Source organism: Lynx canadensis, chromosome A1, assembly GCF_007474595.2.
Source record: "Lynx canadensis isolate LIC74 chromosome A1, mLynCan4.pri.v2, whole genome shotgun sequence".
Classification (NCBI taxonomy): domain Eukaryota; kingdom Metazoa; phylum Chordata; class Mammalia; order Carnivora; family Felidae; genus Lynx; species Lynx canadensis.
The window spans coordinates 7,305,690-7,321,333 of NC_044303.2; the positions used below are offsets into that span (position 1 = coordinate 7,305,690).

Sequence of the window (15,644 nt, forward strand, 5' to 3'; positions counted from 1 at the left end):
GCTTCGTCCAGGCTATTTTCCCCCATTGCCCCTCTCCTTGTTATGGAATCGGTTGTTTTCGCACAAAGTCCCTTTGCTTTTTAATCAGTTATAATTTGTTGCTATTGTTATCGTAAAGATGTCACCAATGATGAAAAACCATGTAAATGCTTCAATCTGGGGCAGTCTTGCTCCCGAGCACTGATTTCCACCCCCCACCCCCCACCCCCCACCCCCGCCGCGGAAAAGCTTCCCCCTTTATTTCTCACAATTCCATTCAGAGCCCTGAGCAGGTGACTGCGGCGATTTGGTTCCAATAAAATCGAAAGTAACCGACTTCGGTGAAAAGTCCGGGGCTGCAAATTCGAAATATTTATGCTAATTTCCCATTGTATGGAAAAAGTTCCTTGGCGATGCAGCTTTGAGTCCGGGGACTATTTAAAAGGCTGAAGCTGTGTACACAGCGCCAGGCGTTTGAAGTTGTTTAACCATTGTGTGGCCAGAAAGAAGACAGCGACGCGGCAGGAGAAGGTCCTGGGGACAGGGGAGGTCGGTCGGGTTGGGCAGAAGCAGCAGAAGCTGGGAGTACAACCGCCCTTCGCCCCGCTCCTGTGGGGCAAACTTCAGGAAAGCACTGATTTCCGAGCGCACCCGCGAGTCTGTGGGGGTGTGGGCGAGTGGAGAGAGCGCCGGAAAGATCTACGCCCAGCAGAGCATCTCCACTCGCCTCTTCTGCTGGGGTGCGAGATCTCGATCTCCGCAGTGTAGGCTTCCATTCCCCGTTCCCTGTCCCCGTCCCAGACTCCCAGAGCCTATCCTCCACTTGACATCCACAGCGCTGCCGTCCAAAGGGAGAGAATGGCTGACCAACATCTACCGAACAAAGACTGGGCGTTAAGGGCAGCATCAGAGTTAAGACTTGGAGAAACTTAAAACAGAAAGACAGCCTTGGGACTAGCGCTGGATAAGGAACACCGAGCCCCCTTTTTTCTCTCTCTCCAGCAGCGCCTCTCGGCTGCCAGAGCCCCGGGTCCTCCCCCTCGGGGAGAGGGGAAGGGATTCCACAGGTGGAAATCAGACACCGGCTGTAGGGACACCCGCGGGGTGCACCACGCGGAACTGAGCAAACTGAGTGGAGGGAGCAGGATCTTGGGGAGCAGGGGTAGATGAGAGAAGGCAGGGGAAGGACACGGAATGCGCAGGGAGATGGGGTGTGCGCCCATGGGAATCTGTGGAAGTGAGGCAGTGGGGGTACAAAATCAAGAAGATAGACCTGCCGATCGCCAGTTTAAAGCCAAAGGGGAGTAAGGAATAAAGAGAAAGAAAAGAATATTAAATCGCGGGAGAATGAGAAAATAAACCCGCAAAAGGGAGAGGAGGGGGCGAGGGCGCCTGTTACGGCGTGGGTGGGGTTGACAAGAATAGAGTACATTATGCAGTTCATTTAGTTAACAAGTGAAATAATGAGGAAGCGTGCAGAGTGAATGCCAAGAGAAAAGGCACAAAAACCCTATTGAGAGGCCCCGGCCGCTCCTGGCGTAGCCCATCACATGGCAATAGTCCTATTTAAGCGGCGCCGCCGGCGCCTTTCAGCACCACTAGTGCTGGCCAGCACCCCGAGCTCCTCGGGCGGCGGCGGCGGCGGCGGCTTCAGCCTCGGCCTCGGCGGCGCCTCCAGCCTCCCGCGACCCGGCAACAGCGCGCGGCCGCTGCCCGGGGAAGGGCGCGGGGAGCCGCGGAGTCCGCGGGGCGCAGCGAGCCGGCTGGCGGCGGGGCGACCGCGCACCGGGGCCATGCCGCGCTCCTTCCTGGTGGACTCGCTGGTGCTGCGCGAGGCGGGCGAGAAGAAAGCCCCGGAGGGCAGCCCGCCGCCGCTCTTTCCCTACGCCGTGCCCCCGCCGCACGCCCTGCACGGCCTCTCGCCCGGCGCCTGCCACGCGCGCAAAGCTGGGCTGCTGTGCGTGTGCCCGCTTTGCGTCACCGCCTCGCAGCTGCACGGGCCCCCGGGGCCGCCCGCGCTGCCTCTGCTCAAGGCGTCCTTCCCGCCCTTCGGCTCGCAGTACTGCCACGCGCCCCTAGGCCGCCAGCACTCGGCCGTGTCGCCCGGGGTCGCTCACGGCCCCGCCGCCGCCGCCGCCGCCGCCGCGCTCTACCAGACCTCCTATCCACTTCCCGACCCCAGGCAGTTCCACTGCATCTCCGTGGGTAAGCCGGAACGCTGCGCAGGGGGACAGGGCATAGGGGACCCGATGACAGTTGGTGAGCCAGGGATAGGAGAGGAGGGTCCCTGGGCGTTCTGGAGACGAGGAGAGTCACGCTGGGACCCGGGGGGTGGGGGTGGGGGTGGGGGTGTGCAATCAGGGTCGTGTGCCTTTGGAGGGTTGGGACAGGACCCAGGAGGGAGGGTGAGGGCAGAAGGTCCGGGTCTTGGAGGGGGCGCGCAGGAGGGAGCGGGGGCTAAGGTTCAGGGCGCCCCATAAAGTAGTGCCGAGGCTGTGTGACTCTGGGAGTACCAGGGTCCCGCCGCTCAGCAAGGAGGCACAGCCCGCTGCTGTGCATCTCGTTTGGGGCCAAGAGGTGGGTGAGAGACCGAAGTCCCGGGATTCTACTGGTCGCCTACCGGAGCATCGGGCCCTCAACGCAGGAGTCTGATCGCTTCCCTCTCTGCACCCCACCCCCTTCAGACAGCAGCTCCAACCAGCTGCCCAGCAGCAAGAGGATGCGCACCGCGTTCACCAGCACGCAGCTGCTAGAGCTGGAGCGCGAGTTCGCCTCCAACATGTACCTGTCCCGCCTACGCCGCATTGAGATCGCGACCTACCTGAATCTGTCCGAGAAGCAGGTGAAGATATGGTTCCAGAACCGCCGGGTGAAGCACAAGAAGGAGGGCAAAGGCAGCAACCACCGCGGAGGCGGCGGGAGCGCGGGTGCCGGCCCCGGCGCGCCGCAAAGCTGCAAATGCGCGTCGCTGTCCTCAGCCAAGTGCTCCGAGGATGACGACGAATTGCCCATGTCTCCGTCCTCTTCGGGGAAAGACGACCGGGATCTCACGGTCACTCCCTAGGCGCGCGCCTGCCCAGGTCGCCCAGCCCAGGCCCTCCCCGAGTCTCAAAGACTGGCCCTGGGACGAAGTACCGGTTCCCAGGCACCCGCTGCCAAGCCGCGGCCACGCACGGGTTTGGCAAGGGTTTGCGGGGGGGGGGGGGGGGCCTGGGCAGCGACAAGAGCCTGGCAGAGACCTGACGCTGGTATCCCCACCCCAGGGCCGGCGGCCCTCCAAAGCGAACGCCAAGCTGTGAATCCTGCCAGCGCTGGAGTGTTTCTCAGCCCTGCAGCACAGCGGGCCCCGCGGGCATGCCGGCCGGCCCTGCGCCTTGCTGGCCGCTGGCGCCTCCCCGCACGACCTCTCTGGACCGGCTCAGGCTTTCTCGCTTCCTCTACTCCCCTCCACCCTGGGTCAAGCTGGACCTCTCACTCGTCGACAACCGCTGGCCACCCCCACCCCGCCCCTTTTACTTCTTTCTCTCCATACCCACTTGTTCACTGCCGTAGTTTATCCACGACCACCCCCCCCCACCACACACACACACTTATGAACTCTTGTTGTTACTGGTTTTCTTTTCCTTTCCGTCCCCACCCCGCCCCCCCCCCGTTCCTCGTGGGGCCTACTCCATGGTCAGTGGGCCCGTTTGCCCCTTAATCAAGCCTCGCTGGCACTGCAGCTCCCCTCCCACGAGAGAAATCTCCCCCCGTGGCCTCTGGGTCGGGGAAACCCACTCACATTTTTTTGGAGATGCTCTGCATTCCCCTAAATAGGTCCCGGGGCTCTGGGCCTCTGGAGACCCCCTCTTCCCCAGACCCCAGACGCCTGCCCCGCCCTGGTCTAGCTTGTCGTTGTACGGTCTCTGTAATACCAGAAGATATTTATTTATTTATTTATGTACAAAATTTTAAATAAACTTTTTTTTTTCTTAGAACTCCACGTGGCTCTGGACCCCAGGCCTCGCTCTGGACTGGACAGGCACCCACCTGGGTTGAGACTTCCAGCTGGGTCAGGGCGGGGATGGGATGACGGGTCCGAGGTCCTGTCCTCGCTGGTCCACCAGTCCCTCTCTGCACCCTAAGCCGGCGAGGACTCTGCCTTCTGGGTCCCCTGGCCCGTACACTCCCTGGTCTCTGGTCGGGCTCTGGCCAAAGAGCACTGGCTCCATGTCTGAAGGAAGGAAGGAAAGCACTCCCCCCACCCCCGCTGTGCCTCTAGTCCGGACCCTCCCCCCCCACCCAGGGCTCCCTTCTTGCCCTGGGTCTGGCCCCCTAGCAGCGCTCTCTGGTGGTCCCCACCACCATCCCCGAGGGCAGCGACCCACTCTCTCTGGAGAGCGGGAGAACTCCGTCCTTCCCGTCCTTCCTTCGCTGCGCCCTGACTGATCCTAACCGATAATGTTTATCAATTGCTTTTTATCTACCGTATTTGTTAGGAACAAATGCCCACCAGGATGGTGAGGCCTTCTCTCAGAACAGCCCCCTTGCTTTGCTTTGAGGCAAATTCTGTCAGACTGTGCGAGATTCCGGAGACGCAGAGCATCCAAGTCCCGGCTAGGGTCCAGCACCTATGTCCTCGCCCGTTCTTGTTACACCCCCCACAGCTCACTACGACTTAGAGTCAACACCCCAACCCTCCGTGGGGAGACATGCAGGGTCTTTGTGCGTTACGTGGACGAGAAGGACGCGCTGGGGTTTCTGTCCAGGCAGAGAGGGCACAGCCCCAGAGTGGAGTATTTCTGCTGCGCCGGCAATGGGACATGGGAGACAGAGGATCTGGGTTCTCACGACCCTCAGAAGACTCCTATTCTGCCTCCTGGAAAACTGGGCCACTTCTTTTCCTGCCAGACGGCTCCCTGCCAACCACCCCCCCCCACACACACACACACCCATACGCACACCCTGGGGAGTGCGGGACTTCCAATGTCTAGGCAAAGCAAACACTCGCCTTTTTCATGAGAAAGAGGCTCCAGTTGGGGTTGTTGGGCACAGGCAGGGTTCACGTCTAAAACCTTTGGTCTTTTCCTTCAGTCAAGCTGAGGACAGGCTCTCTCTCCGGCTCTCCTAGAATAAAGGCGTGTGCCATGTGGCTTCCCACGATAGGGCATTCCTGGTTCTTCCCGGATCAAGACGCCTGGGTTGTGCCGGAGACAGATGAGAGTCGGTCTGATTCTCTGCTTGCTCCCTGGTTCCCCCTCCGTCTTCCTCAGTCTGAGCTCCAGTCTCACACCGGGGACCAGCTGTCCGCCTCCCAGGAGGGGGCATTGTACGAATATATAAAGGAAGCCACCATACTTTGAAGCATACACGAATTGGATCCCAACTAATGTTTTATTATCGATGATCCTGACGTTTTCTGAGTTGTTTGGCTGACGCGCTCCTCCAAGAACCCGTGGGTGAGTGAAGTTTCACATCCTTTAGCTACCAGCAACCCTCCGGTTCTGCCTTTGACTGTGGTTTGGGGCACCCGGGGGAGCAACGGCCTTTAGGAAACAGGTCCACGGTGAATGTGAAGGGCTGGCTTTGAGCCAGCTCCGTCCCTGGGTTCCAGGAGGGGGGTGGCCCGGTGCCCCAGGACAGGCAGTCTCCAGTTTTCAGTGACAGACCTCGAGATCAGAAAGGGGAGACGGGCCCTGGGTTGAGGATGGGGCGCTGGCTCTAGAGGAAGATGGAAATGGAACTTGGAGGGATGTGAAGAGGCTGGCCACCGGCCCCCCAACCTCAGGCGTACTCCCTATCCCAAGCGCTTCAGTTTTGTCACCGGAGGCGAACGTCCCTCTTGTTCCCAGCTGCTCACAAAAGCTGCAGAGCCAGCGCCGCCGGCCGGGTCCGGGCGGGTCCAGTTCTCCAAGGAGCGTGCCTTGCTTCCTCTCAGCTTTGCCTATCCGAGGCTTTATCCCTCTGTGCTGCTGACAGAAAAGAAGCAGCCTTTGCGCTTTCTGGTGCGCTGTCCGGAAGAGCGTCGGGAGAAGACGCCGCGTCCTTGCCGCCGTCGCCGCAGCGGGGTTACCAAGGCGGTGGCAGGAGCGCAGCGCTGGGGAGCTCGGAGGCGGCGCGCGAGAGCTCGCGGCGGCCAGCCGCCGCCTGCGGGAGCCGCGACGGGCTGGTGAGCGCCAACACGCTTCGGTGCAAACGCTCTTCACCCTGCCTCGATCGGGACCCGGGCCACCCGTGGTTTGGGAAGAGGACGAGGCGCGCGCCGACCGACCTCCCGGGGCTACCAGAAACCGGAACATCTCATCTAGGGACACAGAACCCAGTCTTTGAGCGCACAGTGTTTTGCGCTGGAAGTTGGGGCTTGCAAGTCAAATTACGAAATTCAAACCAAGCTGGGTTAGGATGAAATTTCCTGGCAGTTTCCACCTAGTGTGGCTGACCCACATGCAGCCCCCGCCGGATCCTACCTATTTCGGGGACAGCCGCTTTCTTTCCTCTGAGCAGTTTAATGGCTGGGAGTGTGGACCCTAGAATCCAAGGGCATGACTTCGCAATGCGCCTCCACCGTTTCCTTACAAGCTGGGTAACCTTGGGCAAGCCACCGGTCCTTCCTAAACCTCAATCTCTTCTTCTGTAAATGGGGATGACGGTAATAGTTCCTTCGCAGGGTTGTTGTGCAATATTAAAGGATAGAATTCACAGAGAATGCTAAGCACAATGTCTGCCAAGTTTCAATAAATGTTAACTAATGTTGTTGTAGTTGTTGTTGTTACTTGTCATGCCTATAGCTGTGCCTAAGGCATAGTTGGTGCCGAATAATTTACTGAACGCAAGAAGTGACCACTCACAGACAGGCTCGGACCTGAATCTATCGCCAAGGCTGGAGAGAGCACACAGGGGCAAACATTTCCAGGACTCCCCGAAGTCAGTCATTCAGAGAATCAGTAACAGCTCCCCTCTGTGAGCACTGCCCAGGTGCTGGGAGTCACTGAAGTCCAAATGGGAGACCTCTTTCCACCTTCATTGAGATCAGTTCCTCGACCTCTCCGCTATTGACATTTTGGGCCAAAGAATCCTTCCTTATGGGAGCCTGTCTGTGCATTGCAAGATGTTTAGCAGCATTCCTGGCCTCCACCCACCAGATGCCAGTGGCACTCCCCCACCCCCCAACCAGTGTGACAGCTAAAGATGTCTCCAGATATTATCAACTGTCCTCTGGAGGCAAAAACCACTTAAGGTTGAGAATCACTGATTTAGACCCATGTATTTTCTGCTGATTTTTTTTTCCATAGATTTCCTTGCCAGTCCATGGGGTCCAGGATTTGATAACCTAGCTCTGAGCACACCATTCTACCTTTCCTTCAATTATCCGTTTTTGAATAGATGTACCTTCCATATCCAGGACATTGGACTGTGCACCGAGATGTGGTGTGAGAGGAGGAAGGGAAAGACAAAACGTGTGGGAGGGGGGACACTCGGGGAGACACCAAAAATGGCTGCATAGTAAGAGCATGTCAGCTAGTCTACACAGCATTGGGCATGTGGATTGAAAGGGTGAATCGGTCACAGGCTTGCTGGCCGAGTAGAGTTTACAGAGCCACTGAAGCCTTTGCAAGAATATTCTATCCATTTGTCTCGTGACCTGTAGAAAACTAGGATCCCTCTTCAGTCATGTCCATGGATGCCTACAACCTCTTGGGGGAAATTTTCCAGGAGCCTAAGTTGGCACCCCCCCCAGTCACATGCGTGCAGAAGCATAGGCACGTGTGCGCACACACACACACACACACACACACACTCATCACCACCATAATGGTTCTTCCTGAAGCATACTCCTTATCTGTTTTGTCAACGCCTGAAAGTCTAAAACTAGAAATCAATTGTGTGAGCGGGACTTCCCAGCTCAAGGGAGGACGTGCCCTCTGAGGTGCGCTAGGGAGCCATTGGACTTGTCATCCATTTCAGGCCGTAGTGGGTAAGGAAGGTCCTGTCCTGTCCCACCACATTCAGGGGACAACTGATCAGCCTGGGTAGAATTTGAACACGTAGGGCTCCCTCAGGCAGTCCTGCAGTGAGGAGCTTCCCTGGCTGGTCCCATGGAGCTTCAGGCTATGGGGGCCTTGGGAGACAGAGGCTACTTCCATCATTGGCTCATTTGCGCCGAAAGGTGCCAGACAGAAGTAGATGCCTGTCTCCTTGGTTCCGTGATGTTATGAATTTCTAGAGGAGCCCTGTTATGGATGAATCGGCGTCTCCCTGCCTCCAAATTTACACGAGGAGGCCCAAACACCTAGTATGTCATAATGTAACTGCATTTGGAAATAGGGCCTTTGAAGAGGTAATTAAATGAGGTCATATGGGTGAGCCCTAATCTAATATGGCTCGCATCTGGAAGAGAAGAGAGACTCCAGACACATGCACACACGAGGGACGGCCATGTGAAGACAGAGGGAGAATGCAGCCACCTGCAGGCCAAGGAGAGAGGTCTCAGGAGACACTAAGCCTGCCAGCACATTGCTCTGGGACCTTCGGCCCTCATAACTGAGAGAATATAAGTTTCTGTGGCTTCGGCCACCCGGTCTGTGGTGTTTTGCCTGGCAGCCTTAATACACCAATACAAACTCTGACCCGGATGAGAGCTCTCTGGATCCTTCCATGCTCACGCAAGAATAGAAGATGGGAGAGGAAAGAGCCCTAGACTCGCAGTCAAGAACTTGAGGTCCAGACTCTGTCAGGCCCCGAATTCTATAACCTTGGACAAATCATGATCCTTCTGAATCATTGGTTTTTCCCTTCTCTAAAGTCAAGAGTTATAACTGGCATCACTGGGTTTTTTTTTTCCTTTTTATGACTAGCATCCCCCCTCTTTCTGATAATCGTCTACATTTTATTTTGTCAAATATAAATTAAAGTTAGCTCTGGAAGAAAGCAGGCATCCACCGAGGTAGACCTCTGCACGTTGTGGGAGTTCTCCCGGGGGGGGGGGGGAGATCCAGTGGGGACTAGATATTTACTTCTCTCCTCCTTCCCCAGCAGATCAGGCCTGTGCACAGGACTTGGGCCCAGCGCTTCCCCCAGAAGTCTGACTCTAGGGAAGAGTGACACAGAGAGGCATGTCGGAGGTTATCTCCTACGGCCATAAAGTTAAGAGCCTCTGAGTGATGGCGGATGACCTATGACAATGGTAGGAGGGATAGTCCAAGGCGAGACGCTGGCTATACCTTCTCTTCCTTCCTGCCCGATTTCCAGCCATTTCCCTGATACTTTGCATTGATTCTGGGAACTACCAGGTGACCTTCCATTCAGTACCCGGTCTGCTTCAGTAGCTGGAATTCATTTCGGTGGTGTGCAACCAAGGACTTGGAGTGATGCAGTGATCCGTGCTATATATGAGCCATTCAAAACCTGCATGGGATTGTGAACAGACCTGGGACAAAGACGACTGTCTGTCCCTGAAACCGAGTATCAGTTCTGACCAGGTGGCTGGTACGACCACTGCTGTGGCCCATGCACCTGCCCTTTCGCCACACGGGAACGTTTAGGCTCGGGTGGATGGTTTCGGAATTCGTCATCCGGTTGCCACAGTGTGAGTCACAACCGGAGCATGAGCTGCCTCTTCCTGTAGCAGCACGGGGCTTCCTGGGGACAGCAGGAATGGTGTTTCTTCCCATCTCCCACACCTGCAGGGAAGCCATGCTCAGGCCTACGTGGAGACTCAGGATACGAGATCTCTGTCCTTCCTGTCTGGCCATGCCTCTTTGATTTTTTTTTTTAATTTTTTTTTCAACGTTTATTTATTTTTGGGACAGAGAGAGTCAGAGCATGAACGGGGGAGGGGCAGAGAGAGAGGGAGACACAGAATCGGAAACAGGCTCCAGGCTCTGAGCCATCAGCCCAGAGCCCGACGCGGGGCTCGAACTCACAGACCGCGAGATCGTGACCTGGCTGAAGTCGGACGCTTAACCGACTGCGCCACCCAGGCGCCCCTGATTTTTTTTTTTTTTAATGTTTATTTATTTTTGAGAGACAGAGAGAGACAGCATGAGCGGGGGAGGGGCAGAGAGAGAGGGAGACCCAGAATCCGAAGCAGGCTCCAGGCTCCGAGCCGTCCGCACAGAGCCCGATGCGGGGCTCGGCCCCATGAACCGTGAGATCATGACCTGAGCCGAAGTCGGACGCTCAACCGACTGAGCCACCCAGGCGCCCTTGGCCGTGCCTCCTTGAGGCGGTTGTCCGCCCATTCAATGTGTACACCCATTCACAGACCTGCACAGTCCGTGATACTTTGCTCTGACCCACCAGGGAGAAGACATTCTCTGAAATTCTCCTTCACCCCGAAGACTCTTCGTGTAGTTAAGAATGGCCTCCTGGCGCCTGCTAACTCTGCTAATCACGGCTCTTTACTGATAGAGCTCTTTCCTTCCCTAGAGGAATCTTCCCTAAAGAGTCTACCGGCTCTTTACTGATAGGGTCAGACACTGAATTCAAACCACTTTAAGCGAAAAGGTACCTATTGGCTCACGGAACCAATTAAGGGCCGAGCGGCACCGTCCTCAGGAGCTCCAGGGACATAGCGAGGTGGTGAGATCTCTCGCCCTTTCTCCCTATCCTTCGACTTCGCTCCTCTCTCTGTGCGGGCTTTATTCTTGCATGCTGTGGACAGGCTTTCTCCTTGCAGGGTGGGAGCGAGGGGGTAGGGGGTAGGCAAAAAGGAGAGATGGCAACGGTCAGCTCCAGGCTTCCCTCATTCCAGCTAAACGGTCCCGACAAAAGAGTATCCCTCTCTTGCCCAAAGTCCTACAGTGACGGCAAGTGGCATGTCGTGGCAGCCCTAGAGTGCGACACCGGTCGTCCGAGGTGATAAGCATTTTCGCCACAGATCCATCCCGCCCGGCTCACGTGCCAGTCCTGTGACCACGGGCCGGGGTCGCACTCGGGCGGATACTGTGATCGGAGGCCCCAGCTGAACACGGCAAATGAGAGTTGGGTCTCGCAAGGAAAGAACGGAGGTGGGACGGACAAAACTCGATGTTCACCCTGAGTACCAATGTCTACCCCATGTTATCGTGCCGTGTGGTTCACCAAGCGTGAGCCACGCATCCCTGGGCTTCTCTGAGACTCTTGCGGGGGGGTCCGAGAAGCCAAAGCTATTTTCCTAAGAATACTGGGATCTCCATTCACTGCGTAATATCTGCATTGGTGGTACCATAGCGATGGTAGGGAAAACTGCCTGTGCCTGAGACAAATCAAGGCAGCAGCCACTGTATTCTTGACCTCTCCGCACCCAGGGTAAAAAAAAAAAAAAAAAAAATCTAGCTGCACCTGAGAATGTTCATGATAAAGTGGTTGTAATGACCATTTGATGAACGCTCAACTTCGAAGACATGCCTTTCAACTTTGAAGATACGCCCTTTTAAGATTCTCTGAGATGAAATGGTAAGTTTCTACCTGCTGCAAATGAACGTACGAAAAACAGTCATCAGGTGACTGGTTGAGTAGAAAGCTGAACTAGCTGGGGGTTTTTTCATGAGAAACCGTTTTACGCGGAAGGAGAACTAATGGGCAAACTAATTATTCAGACTTGGGTGTTTGGTAGACATTTTCTTGAAAACAAAGTAAGCCTGAAACCTTAAGGGGAAAAAAAAACGGACAATATACGCTGCTGGTGATAAAATTCGAGATTTTAAGCAAAAATTGGAATGTTGGAATATATGGACCCCACTGCAAACTTAACATCTCGATACTTGGATTTTTCTCATGAGATGATGACATTAACGTAGACGAATTGTTTAGTATTAAATAATGAAATGTGTCAGCATACGCATGAAGCATTAACTCAGTGAACCAACTTTTCCAGACAATCGACATTATGGGGCTACAAAATCAAGCACGGGTAAAGGTCCTGCTTTGGATTCTGTGTCTCCCTCTATCTCTGCCCCTCCCCGAAGTATATGGCAGACCAGCAGATTGCAATGTAACAGCGCACGCAAATTTTATCGATATAATTTCAGATTCCACATTGTAACGAACATTCAAGAAACGACCCCCTTTTCATGTTTTGGTACACTATCAAGAAAACCTTCCGTAATTAAATGAAAGGGTTATTAAAATACCCCTCCATTTTTTTTTCAGATTTGTATTTAAATTCCAGTTAGTTAACATACAGTGCAATATAGGTTTCAGGAGTAGAATTCAGTGATGCATCACTTACATACAACACTCAGGGCTCATCATAACAAGCACCCTCCTTAATGCCCATCACCCATCTAGCCCATCCCCCCACTACCTCCTTCCATCACCCCTCAGTTTGTTCTCTATCTTAAAGACTCTCTTATGGCTTATTTCTCTCTCTCTCTTTTCTTTTCTCCCCCCTCCCATATGTTCATCTACTTTGTTTCTTAAATTCCACATACGGGTGAAATCATCTGATACCCCTCCATTTTTAGCTGCGTATTTGTCTGAGGCTGATTTTCCTGATATATGGCAAGCAAAACACCATCTCACAAAAGGCTGAGTGCAGAAGGACGTGTGAGAATTCATCTGTCTCCTATGGAGCCAGACATTAAAGAGATTTGCCAAAATACAAACAATGTCTTTCTTGCAACTAAATATTTTGTTTCGGAAATTATAGTTATTTTCACATAACTGGTACATAAAACATTTTAGGAGTGTGTGTTATTATAAGCATTTAGGAATGGGTTTATTGTTGAAAATCCATTAGTAAATATTTTCAAGTCTTCTGTTTTAATTTCAATACTGTAAATCTTATTATATCTGAATATAATTTACATGGGATATATCATCCCATGCAAACCAAAGTTCTTTGGAGTCCTCGATGCTTTTTAAGATTGCTAAGGGGTTCCAAGACCAAAACATTTTTTTTTTTTGCTTTTATTTTTTATTTTTTTTATTTTTTTATTTTTTTTTTTTATGAAATTTATTGACAAATTGGTTTCCATACAACACCCAGTGCTCATCCCAAAAGGTGCCCTCCTCAATACCCATCACCCACCCTCCCCTCCCTCCCACCCCCCATCAACCCTCAGAAGACCAAAACATTTGAGAAGGGCTGTTGTAGGATATTAAAAATAATAGCAGCTGGGGCGTCCGGGTGGCTCATTCAGTTAAGCCTCCGACTTCAACTCAGGTCATGATCTCGAGGTTCATGAGTTGGAGCCCCCCATTGGGCTCTGTGCTTCAGCTCAGAGCCTGAAGCCTGCTTTGGATTCTGTGTCTCCCTCTATCTCTGCCCCTCCCCAACTTGTGCACGCTCTCCCCCTCTCTCTCAAAGATGAAGAAACGTTAAAAAAAAAAAGGTTCAAAAAATAATAGCAGCCAACACTTAATGGATAATTTAGCGCTTACTGAATGCTTACTAATTGCCAGGCATATATTGACCTTCTTAATCCTCATGCCAACTCCACGAGGTAGGAATTACTATAATCCCCATTCCACAGATGAAAAAAAAAAAAACACTGAGGCACAGAGAGACTCAATGACTCTCCAAGATCATCCTGCTAGCCCACAGAGAAAGCGGAATCTGGATCTAGAAGTCCAACTCCAGGGCTCATGCTCTTAACCTTTCAAAGTGTCTCCCCCCCTCTGTGAGCTAGCTTTGGAAGCTGTTCACTTGTTGTCCATCCAAGGTAACCATCTGGGTATCCGTAACCATTTCAAAGAACCAGGAGGTCTCTCACATCACAGTCTCCCTCTCCTACTCACCCCAATATCTAAGCCTCCTGTCTACAGAAGTGATTCAAAAAATAAAACACCGGACCATTTCAAAAGTTGCATGTGAGGGGCGCCTGGGTGGCTCAGGCCATGATCTCACAGTCCGTGAGTTCAAGCCCCGCGTCGGGCTCTGTGCTGATGGCTCGGAGCCTGGAGCCTGCTTCGGATTCTGTGTCTCCCTCTCTCTCTCTCTCTGCCCCTCCCCCGCTCATGCTCTGTCTCTCTCTGTTAATAAACATTAAAAAAATTTTTTTTTTGTAAAGTTGCATTTGACACAAAATCTGACAATTTCCCACATGATACCTTCCAATCTGGCTTCCCTAAAGGAATCTTCCATTCCTTTCCTCTGTGGAGAAAAAGGCAGGGAAGTGTCCCCTTCCACCATGGAGTAACTACCAAAGCCCAACCCACCTGCTCCTGAAAGTTTCCAAGTTTCCATCTTTTTTTTCCCCCATGACAGTCTTAAAATTGGAAAATGGCACGTAGCTATGTATGTTTCTATCACCCGTGCCATTATGACCAAAGTCTAGCCTACAGCCTACATTCATGTCACCTCGTGGGCCACAGTGCAAAGGAGATCCGGCCATAAGAAAGTCACCTGGTCGCAAGCCCCTCTGTGATCCTTAGTTCCGTCTGCTCGGCACGGGAGGTCTCTGTACTGTGCTGACAACCGCGAATCTATCTTTGGCCGCATGATTCCTCTTGGTAACCTTGGCCCAATATACCAAGCACATTATGACACTTGCCGAGTAACTGAAATCCCACTTCCTTCCAGCATCTTTTAATTAAAACGTGAATCTGAGCAGGAACAAGTGATCGCAACTCTATCTACATCAGCCCGGCAAGAAGGGGTTGAAACTCCAAACGGATTTTGACGTTCTTTCACCCACTTAAGGCACTTGGGGGATACGGTTTGCGTGAAAGATGCTTCGGAAAATGAAGTTGTCATGTATTGTATGTGTAAATAAACCTTTCAGCTCCCTGGCAGAATCCAAGCTCCGTGGGGCTAGAAAAGCATTCTGGGTATTGGCATGCAAATGAGCGTGTCAACAGCGGTTAGAGTGTACCTTCCAGGGGTAAACAAGCTGATTGTCATGGGAAATGTAGTGGGCTCGGCTCTGTTTGAAACTGTTTTGCAAATCCCTTGTTTGGTGAGATTTCTGAGAGTTGAGTTTGCGAACTCAATAATACAGCTTAATACCAAATTCCCAGTCACACCGTCTTTGGATGCCTGACAGGGTTGTGCACACCATAAAGGGCCCTACGAGCAGGCGTGCCCAATTAGGTTCGGAATGCAGGAGGCCCGACGCACAAACAGGCTGAAGTAAGATGTCGGCCACAATCAGAAAGTGGCCGGAGGGCAGACGTGCCTCCGACCCCCCATTCTAAGTGCACGTGTGTAAGGCCCCCACGACACTGGCCGCCTGTGACGTTCCGTCCCTCCCACTCCCGACCTGGCAAAAGCCTACTGGGCCTCCCCAGGTGGGATCAGCCCTGCCCCTCTCAGGGAGGCCCTCTGTCCCTGCCTCTATGCGGCACTGCCCTCGACAGGCCAGTCGCTGCTGGGCCTGTCCCTCTCCGGGAGCCCTGGGGCGCTCTGTCCCTGCCTCCATCAGTCCCTGCTGGGTCTGTCCCTCTCAGGGAGCCCCAGGGCCCTCTGTCCCTGCCTCTATGTGGCACTGCCCTCGATAGATCAGTCCCTGTTGGGCCTGTCCCTCTCCGGGAGCCCCGGGGCCCTCTGTCCCTGCCTCTATGAGGCACTGCCCTGCCTCCATCAGTCCCTGCTGGGTGCTAGGCTGGACTCTGACCACAGTGAATCGCACCCACGTGTCTCCGCAGCTAAGAGCCACCCCTCAAGGCAAGACACGGGTTCTTACTGCACTCTGTGTCCCCGGGGCCCTGGCACTCAGCGAGCACCGTGTGTGTGTGTGTGTGTGTGTGTGTGTGTGTGTGTG

General features: G+C 53.8%; 1 protein-coding gene across 1 annotated transcript; it reads left to right on the plus strand.

Moving 5' to 3' along the window:
- Positions 1–1,772: 1,772 nt before the first annotated feature.
- Positions 1,773–3,043, plus strand: GSX1 (GS homeobox 1). Its single transcript, XM_030332772.1, has 2 exons — positions 1,773–2,184; positions 2,664–3,043. Exons 1-2 carry the CDS (start codon positions 1,773–1,775, stop codon positions 3,041–3,043), a joined length of 792 nt encoding a protein of 263 aa, XP_030188632.1.
- The last annotated feature ends 12,601 nt before the right edge of the window (positions 3,044–15,644 follow it).